Below are 17,782 nucleotides of genomic sequence, written 5' to 3'. Positions count from 1 at the left end.
CAAGAGAGGTTCTCTGTCCTCCATATTTGAAGAAATACAAGTCTCATTCCAAACTGGCTCCATAGTTCACTTCCCCTATGTTTCTTCCACTAGTCAGGATGTTTTACCAGTAGATTTTGGTGCTGAGATTTGAACTTTCAAGAAAATGCTAACATACAAATGCTAAGTCAGGAACTATAGTGGAAACAAACTATGGCTAACAGGACATCTTACCATATGATGGAGTGTTTTATTACTTTAACCCAGAACCTAGCTACTATCAGGCATGAACAACTGCACCAAATACCTGTCACGGTGTTGCTCACTTGAAGATTAGACTTCTGCCTCTGTAACTGGGCAAGAAATCTTGGTGACACATTTAAGTGTGTCCTCTCCACCAAGAATAAGTGGCTCATGGATATAAAAAATTTATTGTACTATTAATATTTACTATTCATAAAAGCTACAATGAAAGCCACTGTTTATGCATTATTTATAGCTTTAAGACATGAATCTAGATTGGGAGCATTTTCTTTCTTACTTATAGGTTGGTTTGTTTGTTTTTTTAACTGCCATCTTAATTTTTTCCCCTTAACAGATGCTTCATGGAGGGTCCAAAGGAAGTGGAGTAGAGACATGGTACTCTTCTTCTGGTATCTAGAACTGACAACTGATGGCAAGCATTGAGGATGTCTCTTGGAGAAATTGTAACTCTTCAGTTTTCCTTTGTGTATTTTATGTGTCATGGTCTTCACTTTCAGTTGGTCAGTTGAGCGCTGAATAACTGTTTTGCAAACAGAACCCTGTCCAGCCTTAGAATGCTGATTCTCAGAAGCCAAAAGCCAATAACTGAATTGAAGCACTTCCAGTTCCACTGTGACAGGATATTAAAAAAACAAAACAAAACACTTTACAAAGCACCTTTCATAGAATTTTTCCTCAGTTAGTTCATTCACAAAGAGAAATAAAAATGACTGGTCATCAGCTCAGGGCAAGAACTCTCCTGTGACTTGGCCAGGCCTTTTGAGCAGTGGTAAACACCAATTACAGACATTAGATCTAAATAATATATCAGAAGTTTCTGTATTAATTCTATCCTTGGATGGGAAGATTTATTAGAAGAAAAATAACTTGTAACCTGTATAGGTGCAACAGATACTTTGTTGAAAACAGCTGTCTTCCTTTTCCTATAACACCCATCCTAGACTGCTGCAGCATGCTAATAGCATTATAATTAAGAGAGAAAGCACTTTTATTCCAAATCTCCATTCTGAATAGTTTATATCAGAAGAGAGTTGACAGTTTTTCAAAGAGACATTAAGGGCCCCAAGAGCAAACTATCCCACTACGTAGGGAAGATAGAAAGTATGACAAGAGACCACATGGGCATAACCAGGAGATCTTCAATGATCTGAAACTCTAAAAAGAATCCTACAAAAAGTGGAAACTAGGTCAAATTACAGAGTATGAAAAGAAAAACACCACAAGTATGTAAGGACAAAATTAGAAAGGCCAACACACAAAAAGAGATTAAACTAGCTAGAAACAAAGGGTAACAAGAAAATATTTTACAAACACACTAGAAGCAAGAAGATGATCAAGGACAGGGTAGGCCTGTCACTCAATGGGGGGGGACGGGGGACAATAACAGAAAATGTGGTAATGGTAGAAGTGCCAAATGATTTTTTTGTTTTTGTTTTCACCAAAAAAGTTTAGTAGCAATTGGACATCTAACAGTGAATGCCATCTATCATAGAATAGCCAGCAAACATGCCTGGCCCCGCCTCCTATCCCACTCCCACCTATTCCTGCACCCTGACTGACCCCTCAAAACCCCCTGCCCCCTCAATACCCCCTGCTCCTTGTCCCCTATCTCCACCAGAGACCCCCCTGTCCCTAACCACTCCTCCCAAGACCCCACCCGCTATCTAAGCCCCCCTGCTCCTTGTCCCCTGACCGCCCCCTCCAGAGACCCCCCCCCCCGTCCCTAATCACCACCAGGACTCACATGCCCTGTCCAACACCCCCCTTCCCTGTCCCCTAACCACCCTACCCCCAGAACCTCCGAACTATCCAATCCCCCATGCTCCCTGACTGCTCCCCGAGACCCTCTTCCTCTTATTCAACCCCTCGGCCCTGGCCCGGCACCTTAACACGCCGCTCAGAGAAGCATGTTGGAGCCAGACACATTGACGCACTGATTCGCCGGAGCACACAGCCCCGCTCCCCAGAGCGCTGCTTTACCACGTTATATTGGGTTATGTTATATCGGGGTGGAGGTGCAGTATGAAACAATATATTCACGTAATGTTTAAGAAAAATGTTTTGTAAATCAGTTTCAATAGTTCATGGATTAGGGACCCAATCTTATGGGGTTCCACAGGCTTCAGTATAGATTATTTAGGTTAATCTTTCTATCTACCCAATGGGACTCAAGTGTTCAATCTAGAAGATACCATCAGAGATGCTAAGTTTTGCAGTTCTCAAACTGCGGATTTGTGTCTCCAGAGGTAACATGCTTGTTAACAGCAAAAATGTTTTAAAATAAATAAATAATACATAGAGGTGAGAAACAGACTTCAATTCTATTGTCCCTCTGCAAATTCACATATACACAGTCAATCCCTTACCTCTCTCCAAAAGTGCAAAGTTTCAAGAAGTTCAATGAATAGAAGATTGTTGGGGACGGAATAGATCTGGACAAGGAGAAGAAGCCTAAAGATAAATGTGAGAAGCAAGGAACATATGCTTGTTTTGTTAAAATATTATATGGTTGTTTTTGATGAAAAACATCCAGAATACTTAACACTGCTGTTTTAAATAAAACAATTTAAATGTCTGTCTGGTGATGTTTTCCTCCTAATACAGCAGGGCAAGAAAATCCTCCAAATATTAATGATTAACCTGTGGAATTGGATATAGTTCACCTCCTAATGACTTCATAAATAACTGCTTCAATTACCTTTGGTAAATGAAATAACCAATCATTCATTTTCTGATATAGCTGTAAAACTAGTCTGAAAAAATTCTCAGAATAAATCATTGTTCAAAAATGTATAGTGTGTACTTTCTAAAAATGAAATGTACATCTATCTCTGAGCTGTGAAGAATATGTATTAAGGTTATAACAACCAACAAGAATGCACTTTTATGTTAAAAAACCCATGATTAAATCAAGTCTTCCTGACTAGTGATTTAAATCAAATCCACCCTATAAAAGGATAAGTAACAGTCAGCATGTATTTGTCAAGAACAAATTGTGTCAAACTAATCTAACGGTTTTCTTTGACAAGGTAACAAGCCTTGCGGATGGGGGGAAAGTGGTAGATGTAGTATATCTTGACTTAAGTAAAGCTTCCGATACGGACTCGTATGACCTTCTCATAAACAAACTAGGGAAAAATACAACCTAGATGGAAACACTATAAGGTGGGTGCATAATGGGTTGGAAAACCATTCTCAGAGAGTCGTTATCAGTAATGCACAGTCAAGCTGGAAGGGCACATCAAATGGGGCCCTGCAGGAATCAGTGATGTTCAATATCTTCATCAATGACTTAGACAATGACATAAACAGTACACTTATGAAGTTTGCGGATGATACCAAGCTGAGAGGGTTTGCAAGTGCTTCAGAGAACGAGATTAAAATTCAAAATGATCTAGACAAACTGAAGAAATAGTCTGAAGTACACAGGATGAAATTCAATTGGGACAAATTCCAAGTACTCCACTTAGGAAGGATCAACTGCACCAATACAAAATGGGAAATGACTGTCTAGGAAAGAGTACTGTGGAAAGGGATCGGGAGGTCACAGTGGATCACAAGCTAAATATGAGTCAACAGTTTAACATAGTTGCAAAAAAAGGCAAACATCATTATGGTATGTATTAACAGGAGCCTTGTAAGCAAGACACGAGAAGTAATTCTTCTGCTCTACTCCATGCTGATTAGGCCTCAACTGAAGTATTGTGTCCAGTTCTGGGCACATTTCAGGAAAGATGCAGACAAACGAGAAAGTCCAGAGAAAAGCAACACAAATTATTAAAGGTCTAGAAAACGTGATCTATGAAAGAAGATTTCAAGACTAAACAAACAGTTTTCAAAGAGAAGAGAAGACTGAGGGGGGTACACGATAACACTTTTTCAAGTACATAAAAAATTGTTACAAGGAGGGGGTAAATTGTTCTTGTTAATCTCTGAGAATAGGACAAGGAACAATGACTTTAAATTGCAGCAAGGGAGGTTTAGGTTGGACATTAGGAATATTTAAACACTGGAATAAATTGCCCAGGGAGGTTGTGGAATCTCCACCATTGGAGATTTTAAAGAGCAGGTTAGACAAACAACTGACAGGGATGGTCTAGATAATATTTAATTCTGCCATGAGTATAGGGGACTGGACTAGATGACCTCTCGAGGTCCCTTCCAGTCCTAGGATATTGTTGGTCTCATTACAGAGAATCCAATTCCACAAGTTAGCTCACTATCCCCAACACTGGGGAAGCGTAAAAAGAGAAAATTGTGATCTCTCGCAGAGCACTCAGAATCTGCTATTGTTGCCCATCACAGGTCTGTCAAGGGGAAAGAGAAAAGGATTTTCAAAGGAAGACATGTTTTGGAGGTAAGAAAGGAAAACACTGGGTGTTAGAAAGCAAGCAAGCAAACTAAATTTCTGGTGAGGGAGAAAGGGAAGAAAGAGGTCTCACATTAGAAGCAAGTAGGGTATGAGGAAAAAAATGATACATGAGTAAAGCATTAGATTACTGAGAGTTACAGTGGGGTCAAGAAATTAAGCCAGAAACATACTATTATTAATTGTTATTTATTATTACAGTATTTTTATTCCATCCTGAAAAGGCAACACTCTTCCAAGATCTCACTTTCGTAGCTTGTATCACTTTCAATAAGCCTATTATAAGACAAGCCTCCTATATTTCATCAAGGAACAGCATGACTGTATTTAAGAAGCCAACTCAAAGAGTTTCTCCTACACAAGCATTCAGGTCTTGAGCAGTCCAGGCAAACAATGCACGTTACAACAAAGCTTAAACTTGTTCTTCACAATAATTTTAAAAACAACTCTAGCAGCCTATTTAATTTTAAAAACAGCAAAATATATCCACCTCCCTTTCCATTTCTTACAAGGAGTCTTGAAGTTTAAATCTCCTCGGTGTGATAGATATGCTTGCTTTGATCTGCTTAGCTGCTAGCCCCGTGCTATCAGCTCTGTCCACCATTAGGGAATTTTTCCTCTGGGAACCCCCTGTAACATTCTGTGAACCCCAACTTGGGAACCACTGCCCCAGACCCATCATCAGCTGGATACTCTCTCTTCATTGGAATTCTGAAATGGACTTAATATCACCCCACAACTGAACGCTTTTTTCAGGTAGCGCAAAAGGAGTGCACTAAGATATAACAGAGCAACTGACAGCACTTCTCCACCATCCATTATGATACACATACTAGAAGGTAGGTCAAACAAGGCTTGTATTTAGAATAGCTAAAATAGAACCCTAAAGCCCCAATCCTGCAAACACACATTTGCTTAGCTTTACTCACATGCTTGAAGTTCAGCATGTGCATATTCACACAACAGTGGACTAAAAAGTACCGAGGACTGAATTTCTGACTTTGTTGAGGTCTGAGGTCTTTTTCTGCAGTAAAAGCAGCAATCAGAGTAAAAACAGCAGCTATGAGCTAAGTTGCAGAGAGTCAGAGCCTCAGTTCCATCTATTGTATCAGAACAGCATAATATCATCAGGCTGCTAAGAAGGTGTTCCTGTCCTAATTGTACCCACTATCACCAGATAAAGAAATAGATATTAAGATGTTTAAGAAATCTTTGGTAACTTTCTGTCTAGCAAGAAACCACTTATCAATAGTTGTGACTGTGAAATCCATACTTCTCTCTTGTTTTGATATTGTTTATCTGTATGATCCTGTCTGGTTTTTAATTGTTTCTGTCTGCTGCGTAAACTGGTTTCACAACATTTAAACTGACTCTTGTACGGAGGGGGGAAATAGGCTAGGATTGGTTAAAGAATTGTATCATAATGGGCTTGCATTGTTTTGTAGTATTTTAGTTTAAAATGACTGGCTAAGATACAGCTAAGTAGGATCCAAGTTTTAACTATATAAAGGAAGTTCTTTAGAACCTAATCCAGAACACAGCCCAAGATCAGAGCTGACAAAACCATCACACCCTGATGATCAGACCATACAGAAGCTGGAGCCCCAGACAACTTGATCCTGACTGGTCACCAGGAAAAGTTTGTCCCTCTGAGTGGTGAGAACTGTATGCTTATCATCTGTACTCTGTTGATCAACTGTTAATAAATATAGGTTAAGGATATGACTCTGTAATGCTGTTTCACTGGGAAACGGTTCCGCAAACCAGCAGAAGGTGCAGGTAAGAATGAGTGCCTTACGTCCCGAGCCCAGGACAGGAAAGGATAAGGTGACTAAATTACAGAGTTATGCCTTTAGCCCCCAGTATGGTAAAGGTGGGGTGCCCTAGATTCTGTGAGTAACACCTTAACCTCCAAAACCAGTTACTCTAGCAAAGACCTGTCCCTTCATTACTGCTCAGTTTTAAATTGCATTTTAAGTATTACTCAGGCAATGGGACATTTCTAAAAGATTAGTAACTGCTAGGAAGTTGAAAGCCTAATTAATTATTTCAGAATTTTACTCTTTTTCCTCAGTGTTATTCTTTCATAGTGAATTTTTTAAAATGTGAGAATGGTGGTAATGCCGTATCAGCAAATTTAAGAGATTGCCTGTAGTGTAAGCTCAATTCTTTTTGTTTTCAAAAATGTTGTCATTACATTACTAAAAAAAGGAAATGAAATAAAATACTAATGCGCAACTAACTGAATAGAATTAAAAGCAAGTAAAGGCGGTGAGGGACAACACTTAAGTTAGACTACTGATTTGTGAAGCTGTAAGAAATAAATAAAAAGTCCATTCTTTGAGAAATGATGTAAAGAAAGTCTCCTGACTGGATATTAAAGTCTTTTTAAAATGAAAGGTTTTTTTGCCTGGCCTGTGAGAAAAACCCAAATTTAAGAACAAACTTGAAGCCTTACACTTCTGAGGCAGCTAGATACCAGGTGAGTTACAAGATACCATGTTTGATTTCTAGTAATACACGAGGGAAAGGTCACTAAAAGTGCATTAAGATGGCATCCCTCATTGAGGCAGCTCTTGTTGCCAACCAAGGATGCAGTCTGATGACACCAGATAGAAATAACAGAAGAAAACACTAACCATTGAAGTTCTATTACTGAACTTAATAATAATCTTAGACTCACCGAAAAAAGATTAATGTTCAGTTAACCAAAAGAGTATAAGAACCGAAGAACCTGCCTAACAATTTTGAAATCTTTCTGATTTACAGTATTTTCTAGTAAGAAGTTACCTACTTGTATCAAATTATAACAGCAACTTTACTATTATTGGTTTTACTTATAGTTATTATATTTAAACCCACACATAAAAATGCAAATAATATTCCTTTCTAACTAGAGAAAGTTATTTCTAATTTATAATCACACTGGAGGTTTTCTCCAAATTTAAGGTCAGTTGTATGGAACCAGGGAAACTGAGCCACATTTTCCTTTTAAATTGCAGAGAGAAAAGACTTTGCAGGTCAGGCAACCTTAAATACACACAGTTCATAATACGTGCATATTAATTTCACCTAAAAGTTAAATTTTAAGTACAGCTGTATTTCAAAAAAATAAAGGAGTACCGTATACATTTAACAATTTTAACAATGTTTCAAAAAGCTCAAAATACCAGCACTGGACAATTTTCTAGGGATTTCATTTTCAGAAAAAACAGTGAAATAAAGCAACTGAATTGCAAATTACACATTCAAAACTTTTTTTAAAAAAAGACAATTACTTACAATAAGTTTACCGAAAATTTAGAAGTGTGAAGTTTATACATAAGACATTAAAATCGCATTACATTACCTTTTTATGTTTTGCTCCACGAAAGTGTGACTGAAGGCTTATAGAACTCATACATGGAACTTTACAAACCTACAGAAATGAATTACAGTCAGTTACGCTACAGCCAACTTTAGTATAAAAATACTGTTGTGCAAGCACAGCAAACAGGTCTGCAGCTATGCACCGTTCTGCAGAGTATTGGTGGGTGGTCTGTGCTGAAATAGATGATCACATGATGCAAAGGGGATGGAGAAGGAGTTGGAGACAAGGAGGACTGTAACATCAACCCAATAATTATCATAAGATCACAGAGTATCATCAGTGTAAGGTCAGCACAAAAATTGTTGACTGTTAACACAAAACAATGACTGAAGACATCAAACCTATTAATATTTCCTACTGTTTTAAGGGACAGCAGAACTCCTCTACTGACACTAGCTCAAACAAGCAGAAAAAGGGGGCAGCTGAGGCCTTGGTTTATTACTTCTAGAAATAATAGAGCTGGATGCATATCATATGCTGGATCTCTTCTTCCTGATGCAGATATTTTGCCTCATTTTGTCAGAGGTGATGCCTCACTGAAGGAACTCCCTCAAAGCAGTACAAGATGTGTAAAAATGTCACATACTTTGGCGGCTTGCCTGAGGAGGGTCCGCTGGTCCCACAGCTTCAGCGGGCCTGCGGGAGGTCCACCGAAGCCGCGGGACCAGCAGACCTGACAAAGGCAGCCTGCCTGTCGTGCTTGGGGTGGTAAAATGCCTAGAGCCACCCCGACTCTTCCCCATCCTCACCGAGCTAGGGTGGGGCGTGGGGGTGTGGGCTCTGGGCTGGGGCCAAGGGGTCTGCAGTGTGGGAGGGGGCTCTGAGCAGGGCCTGGGACGGGGGTTGGAGTGCAGGAAGGAGTGAGGGGTGCAAGCTCTGGGAAGGAGTTTTGGAAGGAGGGGGTTCTGGGCTGGGACAGAGTGTTGGGGTGCAGGAGGAGGTGTGGGGTGCTGGCTCTGGGAGGGGGCTCAGGGCTGGCGTTCAAGGTGCAGGAGGGGGTTTGTGATGCTGGTTCTGAGACAGGGCTCAGAGCTGGGATGCGGCTTTCCACCCAGTGGCACCTACCTTGGGCCACTCCCGGTCAATGGCACAGCAAGGCCAAGACAGACTCCCTGCCTACCCCGACCCCACACTGCTCCCGGAAGGGGCCAGCGTGCTACTACAGCCCCCGGGGAGAGTGGGGGGAAACGTGGCTCCACGTGCTGCCCCTCTCTGCAAGCACCACCCCCACAGCTCCCCATCCCCAATGGGAGCTGCGGGGGAAGTGCTTGCAGGCATGGACACTAATACTATACAAAAAATACACAACCAGGATTCTATTCTGGGTCACTTGAGGCTGAAGCCTTTGAGCCTTTCTAGGTTGGCTTCTTATCTGATTAAACTGAAAGGTTTGAAGGACATATGACAACAATAGGCACTCTGTAAGATTCAAGTGTTCACAGGAACACTGCTGAGGAAATTTTGCAGTCAAGCCAACTGTGGACCTCTTGAATTAGAGTCATACTTATCCTTGAAAGACATGGAACAATTTCTCCTGAAGCAACTTGGGTACAAGTAAGAAAAAGGATCCCATGTTATAAAGTATATGACTTAATCCAGAAAGTGGAGAAGCCATCCTAGATCTATTTTCTAACTGGGAGGAAACTGAATTGTGCTAACACTGATCACAAACTACTTTAGTTCAGCACCTGAAGGTACAGGTTCATGGTACACAGCAGGACAGGTTATTAAGATCACACACACAAACTAATAAATTTAATATGGGACCTAACTAGAAGTGCTTAACACACTGTTTTTTCAACATGGGTGGGAGAGGGGACCAATGTTTAATTACTCCTGTTGTCACATATCTAATTTTGTGTTTGCTTTCTGGCTCTTTTGCAGGCTACCAGCATCATCCACCTTACTAAAAAGGTTACCTGGTTCCTGCACTTTGACCACTAGGGGCTAGCAAGTGAAGATCATAATACTGCACTATATGACAGACCTAAGTTCAGGAGTAAAATGTATTCACTAGATCACACAAAACGATGTTATATAATGCATACTTTAAAAAAAACACCAAGAAATTGACTCACCTCGCAATAAAATATCTTTTTCTCAGATTCTTGTTTAACATCTTCTGGTTTAGCATCATCCACACTGGTGGTGCTCATCTTGTAAGAGTGGATCAGAGCACTTTAAAAAACAATAAATTCACATCTTATTTACACATTTATTTTTTCAGCTTAAAACTATTAGTGGAAGAATACCTATATGTAAATTATTAGATACCTGAAATGCAGAAAATATCTGAACAGAACATCTAACACAAAGCAAAAGCATTTTCTATGGTGGTCTTAATTATGCAATATTTTTACCACAAAAACAAGAATGAATATTTAGTTAAAGTCCAACAAGCTACTAAAAGATATTTGATCTTATTCACTGTACCTAGACACATACACTTCTTCGTAGTTATCTGTAGTTTTATGGCTTACAATCTTTTACAAATTGAAACGAGGAACACGATTCATTAAATTCATTTTCTTTAAAATGCTGGACTGCTCTATCACCACACTTGCTTCAGTTATACTGGGGCTTTTCTGAAAACAGAAGATGCACCAATTTTTTTAATTAAAGATGTGACTGTTTAACCAGTTTAGTTAAAACTGGTGCAACTTTGTGTCTGGACACATGTGCAAGCTAAACTAATAAAAACCAGGTTTAAGTTGATGATCTAATATGTACCCATCATTCAAGTGTTAATTTCAATATGATAAAATTTGCCCACTAGAAAAAGTACATTACTTATTGCTATACTAGCTGAAAATTTATTTCAGTACCATGTAAATATCTGTGGTGCCTATGTTTTTCTATAATATATCTCACATTCAATCGGTTTTCATACAACGGTGTGCCAAGTTATCTGCATTTTATTCTGTTTTACTGACATCAGTAAATGTATCAAGAATGTGTTACAGTTAAAGTGATCACCAGCATAACTGGCAGCTGCTGATAGCTTTCAAGTCCAAGGCAGAAAAACAAATTATAAACGGCAAGTTATAATTTTCTGTGTCTTTTCAACATCAATCCTTTTACACATTCTTCTACATCAGAAATGAGATAATGATTTGTAAATACCACTATTACTCAGCATTAATAAATTTAGCCAATATTAATCAAGCTTAATAAATCCGGTCTTCTCAATGAAGAAACATTAACATAGTCAATTCAGAAGTACATTGACCAACCTGATTTGAAATATTATCACTGCTTGATAGTTAACAGGAAACAAGAATCATCATCCATTCACTGAAACTAAAGCTAACCAATCTCCCAGCGGACACCTCCCAGTCCCATGGCAAAGGAAAACTAGCTAGCTGGCAATGGTGACAGTTACCTTTCACCACCATAGCAAGATTGGGACCAAGGTATCAGTCCAGCACATTTGAGTGGTGGCAAAGATCATAGGCACCCCCCGTCCCCAGGACTGTAACTGTGGGGAGTGAGTAGCTGTACTAGAGCAGGGTCCATTGGGCACCACTATTAGCATGGGTGTCAGGAGGTGTTAAGCAGGCCCAGATTATCAACACAGAGAACAAAGTGCTGGGGAGTGGGAGGATCCTCCTTTCCAACCACTGAGTTACACAGTAATATAAAAAGGCCATAGTCACCAGCTGGGGGAGAAAAGGAAAGTAGAATTCAGAGCCTCAGGCCAGAGGAGATGAGAGGGCGGCAGAGGAACGTGGATGCTGCAGAGACAAGAGCCACTGTAAGCTACGAGATTGACACCAGTACAGTCCCCTGTGCCCTGCCCCCCAGCCCTTCCGCCACAGCCCCTCCCCCGTGCCCTGCCCCCCCCAGCCCTTCTGCCACAGCCCCTCCCCTGTGCCCTGCTCCCCCCAGCCCTTCTGCCACAGCCCCTCCCCCGTGCCCTGCCCCCCAGCCCTTCTGCCACAACCCCTCCCCCGTGCCCTGCCCCCCCAGCCCTTCTGCCACAGCCCCTCCCCCGTGCCCTGCCCCCCCAGCCCTTCTGCCACAGCCCCTCCCCCGTGCCCTGCCCCCCCAGCCCTTCTGCCACAGCCCCTCCCCCGTGCCCTGCCCCCCCAGCCCTTCTGCCACAGCCCCTCCCCCGTGCCCTGTCCCCCAGCCCTTCTGCCACAGCCCCTCCCCCGTGCCCTGCCCCCCAGCCCTTCTGCCACAGCCCCTCCGCCACAGCCCCTCCCCCGTGCCCTGTCCCCCCAGCCCTTCTGCCACAGCCCCTCCCCCGTGCCCTGCTCCCCCCAGCCCTTCTGCCACAGCCCCTCCCCCGTGCCCTGCCCCCCCCAGCCCTTCTGCCACAGCCCCTCCCCCGTGCCCTGCCCCCCCAGCCCTTCTGCCACAGCCCCTCCCCCGTGCCCTGCCCCCCCCAGCCCTTCTGCCACAGCCCCTCCCCCGTGCCCTGCTCCCCCCAGCCCTTCTGCCACAGCCCCTCCCCCGTGCCCTGCTCCCCCCAGCCCTTCTGCCACAGCCCCTCCCCCGTGCCCTGCCCCCCAGCCCTTCTGCCACAGCCCCTCCCCCGTGCCCTGCCCCCCAGCCCTTCTGCCACAGCCCCTCCCCCGTGCCCGGCCGAACTCCCCCCCAGCCCATGCCGATGAGACCAGGGCGCCCCATCCCCGCTCCGCTCACCGGCCGGCGCCGGGACGCTCCCGAAGAAAATCCCAGCGACTCTGCCTCACGGAACGCGCAATTACATCCGGGACCCCAACTCGAAACGTCACTTCCGCCCTTCACTACGCAACCCGCGAGACTGAGCACGGTTACGGCACGTGAGAAGGAGGGGGAGGGATGGTTGGCAGGACTCCCTCCCAGCCAATGAGAGAGAGTGAGTCTTACAACCAGTCAATAGAAGAGGGAGAGAGGACGCCTCTAACCAATAGGAGGAGCGGGATCACAGGCCGCTCCCTGTAGCGGCAACACTTGAAGGGCTGCGAGTTTAGGGCCCTTCCTGGCTCGGGGGCCGGAAGCGGGTCTGTCTGTGGCTGGCCTCAGGCAGTATGGGGGGAGGGGTAGCTCAGTGTTTTGAGCATTGGCCTGCTGAACCTGGGGTTCTGGGGAACAAACAAACAAACAAACAACTGTCAGGGGCAGTCCTTGGTGCTGCTAGTGAAGGCAGGGGACTGGGCTTGATGACCTTGTAAGGTCCCTTCTAGCTCTGTGGGATAGATGTATCTCCATAGGCTGCTCTGACACAAACAGAGACGGGGCTGCAGCCAGCGGTGCTCTGACCTGGGGTTGCAGCCAGGCACACCCAGCAGGCATTTGGTCACTGCTGGCAGTGGCTCTGCTCCACTTTACCAAGAAGTCCTTAATGGAGAGTGGAGGTCTTGCTCTACTGAAGCTCTGGCCCTGCTTTATTGATAGCTTGTTGGCACAGATACTGCCATGATCAGACACACAGAAATCAGTTCTAGGCAGACCTCCAAACGGCAATTAAAATTGTCACAATGGTGCATGTGATTGACAATGAAGAATGCTGCCAACTCTCACGCTTTTATCACACGTCACCTAGTACTTGGGGCCCTGTTCTTAAAACCCCAACTCCTGAAGTCCCATTTGTGGGAGAATCTCAGCTTTAATCTTTTTAAGTTTCTAGCCTCTATGCTTAATGGAGAAAAGCTTGCCTGCAAATGTGTTCCCTAGAGGTTCAAAAAACAAATGAAAAGAACCCATAACTTACTATGATTTTTAAGCCAACCTTATAAGTTCTTGGGGCCTGACAGTGGTTTCTGCACCAATAACTTATGCCTAGGCTATTGCAGCATTTAGGCTTCAGTTCAGTGGGACATGAGCAGGAGAATACTTCCAGACACACTTCAGATTTGAGTTATTATCATGGGCTTTTTTGCATTTTCAATGTACTTTGGCTGCTGGAAATTTGTCAGAAGTCAATGACCTTTCCAGTTCATTTCCTGGTCACAAACCAGCCTTATGGAAGTGCTAGTATTGCTTATTATATTCCCAGAGTTTTTAGTTTTCAATATTTGGAGAACAAATTGAGATTTGATATACTCACAGGATCCTTACCATCCACAGTGTTTATTTTGAACACACATTTCTGCTACTATCTCCTTAGAAAGTGTTCAACCTTATTACAATACTATTGTGTTGCTTGTGTTTTTACTGGCAAACTGTCCATGTGGATTGCTGTATGTGCTGGTATGCAAATATGATACGGCTCTCTGTCAGAGGATAGAAAGGCAATAAAGATGTCTCAGATTCAGCTTGCCATTGTGCAGTTTGAATTCACCACTTAGTAAGAGCTGTTGTTTTGCTAATTTGACTGTAGACTTTTTATTCTTTAGAGAGAAGAGAGAAATGAAAATGTATTGATTATTTTTCATGTAAAAGTAAATATTTATTATCAAATGGTTAATTTTACATTTCTCAACAGTATTAAATGCAAACTATAAATTAAGAAATACACATGAAAGCTCTAAAAGCGGTGTGAAAAAGTACAAAATTACATTCTAGTACACACGTATTAAAAATGAAGAAAATATAGTAACTTCATTTTAATGAAACATTTCTTTCTTGCCTGCTTTTAATTAGCTTGCTATTGATATAGTTTTTCAGTCCATTACAATTGTTGTAGGCAAAGCAGCATAATATATACTATTTTAAGACAACATATCAAAAGATTACTGTTTAATTTTCCCAGACTAAACATTTAAGGCACAATTTCAAAAGTGCGTCCTACCCGCATTTGCACGTGTAAATAGGTATTTTCGAGAGAAAATGATTAGATGGCATATTTACCTGAATTGTATATGTAAATGCCCATTTTGTACACAAATGTGTTTCTTGGCATCTACAAATCGTTGCTTTTACAAATAATGCTAGTGCAGTTAAGGATGCTTTTTTCAAAATTGTGTCCCCTAAAATCTGAGACTATGTGATATCCTTTTGAATAAAAAAGTGCTTAGGCTAAAAATGTTGGTAGAGCTCTACGTTCTGTGAATATGATCTTGCTCCACTGGGTCTTTTGAATTCACTGGTTGTGGGATTGGACCTTATTATGGCAGCAGAACTTCTACCAAACTTTATCATTCTTTGCTGATCTGGGTGTGAGTGTTTTTTTTGTTTTGTTTTATACCTGTAAGTAATATGTAGCCAAAAGATAGCCCCTTATGTATGGCTAGATTGAAACACTTTTCATAGTTCTTCATGATTTGTGCCAATCCTAAAACATACAATGGCCTTCCTGAAAATACAATACAATGCATTATTTTGTGTAGGGTCTTCCATACATTCTCTCTTAAAAGGCTTTACATAATTAAAATATATAATTGCACAGTAAAAATAAAAAGTAAAAGAAAAGATATTGACAGGTAATAGCAAGAGAAGAAATGTTCTTAGATGTTTGAAAATACCGTGCGAGGCTGATAGATACAATAAGCATGTTTCGGATGATAGGTGTTATAGAAAGCTCTTGCATCAACAGTGATAAGATGAGCAAAAACAATGTGATATGATTGTGAAGGTATATAGAGAACACTAGTGTTACGTGAATGGATGAAACAAAGAATAGAGTAGACAAAGAAAAAGTCCATAGGAAAGCTGTAGCAATATCTTAGAGGGAAAGGAAAGCAGCTATGAAGTGATGCCTGAAAAAAGACAGGAAGCTCTTGGAGTAGTTTGAAGGTATCAATGAGGTGATTGTGTGTTTGTATGGATGAAAAGGAAGCTAGCAACATTCTAAACCTGATGAAATCTGAGGAGAGTCCATAGTTGCAAAGGGTTGTGAGAAGATTACTGGGTGGATGAAGATTTCAGTAGAGGCAAAAACAGTTTCCAAGATGGTGATATGCAGATTTGCAGACAAACAGTTGAAGTAGGAGAGTTTGGGATTAAGAATATTGCCAAATTTAAGAACAGTGGAGGTAACAGGAGAGCAACATAAAGAAATGCAACGGTGTTAAGTGTAAAGATGCTTCTCTTGCCCCAGAGAAACACTTCACTCTGATATTTGGCTGATATAAGTAAAAATAAAATCCCAAGTTTATTTGATCAAGACAGAGTGTTTGGACAGGAAGGTGCACTTTTTCATCAGAGGTTCACTTTCCATGAACAATGAAATACCAGCAGTGTAAAAGTGGTAGCTAAGATCTTGCCTACACTTGAAAGGGTTTGCCAGTGAAGATATACCAGTAGCGCTATATTGGAAACACCTCCCAGCTTGTATCGGAAAGATAGTTCTTTAGCCATGATAGTTTAAACCAGTTCCTTGAGTGGAGTATGCTGTACCAGTTTATACAGTGGGCTTTTGCCAATGTAATTGAGTAAGGTGGGGAAAAAATCATACCCCTGACTAACATATCTGTGCCAGCAAAACTTTTAAGTGTAGATCAGACCTAAGTTTAAAGTTAGCGATAAGATTAGAGAGAGAAAGTAGACAGAAAAGGCCCAAGGGCAAGGCCACAGGAGGAGAAATCATCCCGGAAATAAAGGGCCTTTTAATAGACAAGAGCAGAATAATTTGAGGAAGGTATAAAAGTTCCCTGGTTAGTTTAGAAGCTGTTCTGCACTCAAGGAGAATGGGGACGAAGAGCCACCTCAGTAGAGGAGGTTGTTAACTATATACAACTGAAATTGCTCTTCCCTGTGACCAATATACAAAATCTAGATTGAATACTGTCAGTGAGATTATTGTTTGACCACTGACTGGAGAACTGAGAGATTGTTACTTTGTCAAGCACTTGCTAAGAAAAGTCAGATTAAAACTGAAGCAGTAGTTAGAGTGTTGTTGTTTAACTTGTTTCTTAAAAATCTCCTTTTAACCAGAGATATTAAGGAATGTATCAGAAATAAAGGACTGCTGACTATAAAGGGAACAAAGGAACACACTGAAGGCAAAATGCTAGGCTAGAGAAGGAGATTAAGAATTCCCTAAGGAGTAGTTTAACAAAGCAGGGGGAAGGAAAAGGAGATCGAACCTAAATTCTGCAGCAACATTTTGGGATTCTGTGGCGCTCTGGTGTGGCAGACTGGAAGTTCAGTGACCGTTTCATTTAAATTTAAAAAATGTAGGGTTTTAATTAAATATAAAAATGAATAATACAAGATCAGTACAACAGCCACATTTTGTTTCTGCTCTAATAATCAGCAGTTAAAATAGTCAGTGTTGATATCTAAATTATTATTCTAAGGTTTCAGAGTTCAGATGAGATACACAGGGCCAGTTCATGCCACACACAGCTATTGTTTCAAGCTACAACATGAGGCAGGCAATACTGTACTGGTTTACACTAAGACCATGTTTTCAAGGTTTCCTTTGCAATCACAAGGTTTAGAAAGTTAATTTTATAGAAAAAAATAAAAAATTGGATTCTAGAGTATGATTCTCTGGGCAAGGAATGAATTTCATGGTGAATTCTGTGGTCACAGAATATAGGGGAGCCTGGCTGTTGTAAATCAAAGTTTGTCTTAAATCTACTTTGTCTTTCTAAAAATCAGAAGAAGTAATTGAGCCTATATGTTAAAAAAAAAGATTTTGTATTTTTACCCATTTATTTCTTTGTGCAAATCACTGTTAATTTGTTCAGAGTTATTAAATGCAACAAAAAAATGAAACTATATGTAAAGAAACTGGAATCAGCCACTGGGCCTAATTGCTGTCATAATTTGTGAAATACTTCTTATTTTACAGACATGGATTCTGCATACCACAACATGTTGCTGCTCATCTCACATTTTACTTATTTCAGATATCTGCACAATTTCCATTTTAATGTGTGTATTCACAAAATATTGCTATCAGTTAACGCAAACTGAACACA

The 17,782-nt window shown here is 41.4% G+C and overlaps 1 protein-coding gene across 2 annotated transcripts in view; it reads right to left on the bottom strand.

Annotated features, from left to right (window-relative positions):
• LOC115646106 overlaps positions 1–12,754 on the bottom strand; it is a 65,556-nt gene extending 52,802 nt beyond the window's left edge. The window contains exons 1-4 of one of the 2 annotated variants that reach the window (XM_030551600.1): positions 12,633–12,754; positions 11,639–11,716; positions 10,061–10,160; positions 7,962–8,030 (exon numbers count right to left, since the gene is read on the bottom strand). In XM_030551600.1, the coding sequence (XP_030407460.1) occupies positions 7,962–8,030; positions 10,061–10,138 (147 nt within the window). In that variant the 5' untranslated portion in view covers positions 10,139–10,160; positions 11,639–11,716; positions 12,633–12,754. Of the gene's footprint in view, positions 1–7,961; positions 8,031–10,060; positions 10,161–11,638; positions 11,717–12,632 lie in introns of those variants that run through there. The other variant, XM_030551601.1, reaches the window with a different exon arrangement.
• Positions 12,755–17,782: the final 5,028 nt, after the last annotated feature.

The sequence above is a fragment of the Gopherus evgoodei genome, chromosome 2 (genome assembly GCF_007399415.2).
Source record: "Gopherus evgoodei ecotype Sinaloan lineage chromosome 2, rGopEvg1_v1.p, whole genome shotgun sequence".
Classification (NCBI taxonomy): Eukaryota; Metazoa; Chordata; order Testudines; family Testudinidae; genus Gopherus; species Gopherus evgoodei.
Note: the sequence above shows the minus strand (reverse complement) of the source record. Positions and strands in the feature narration are given on the sequence as shown.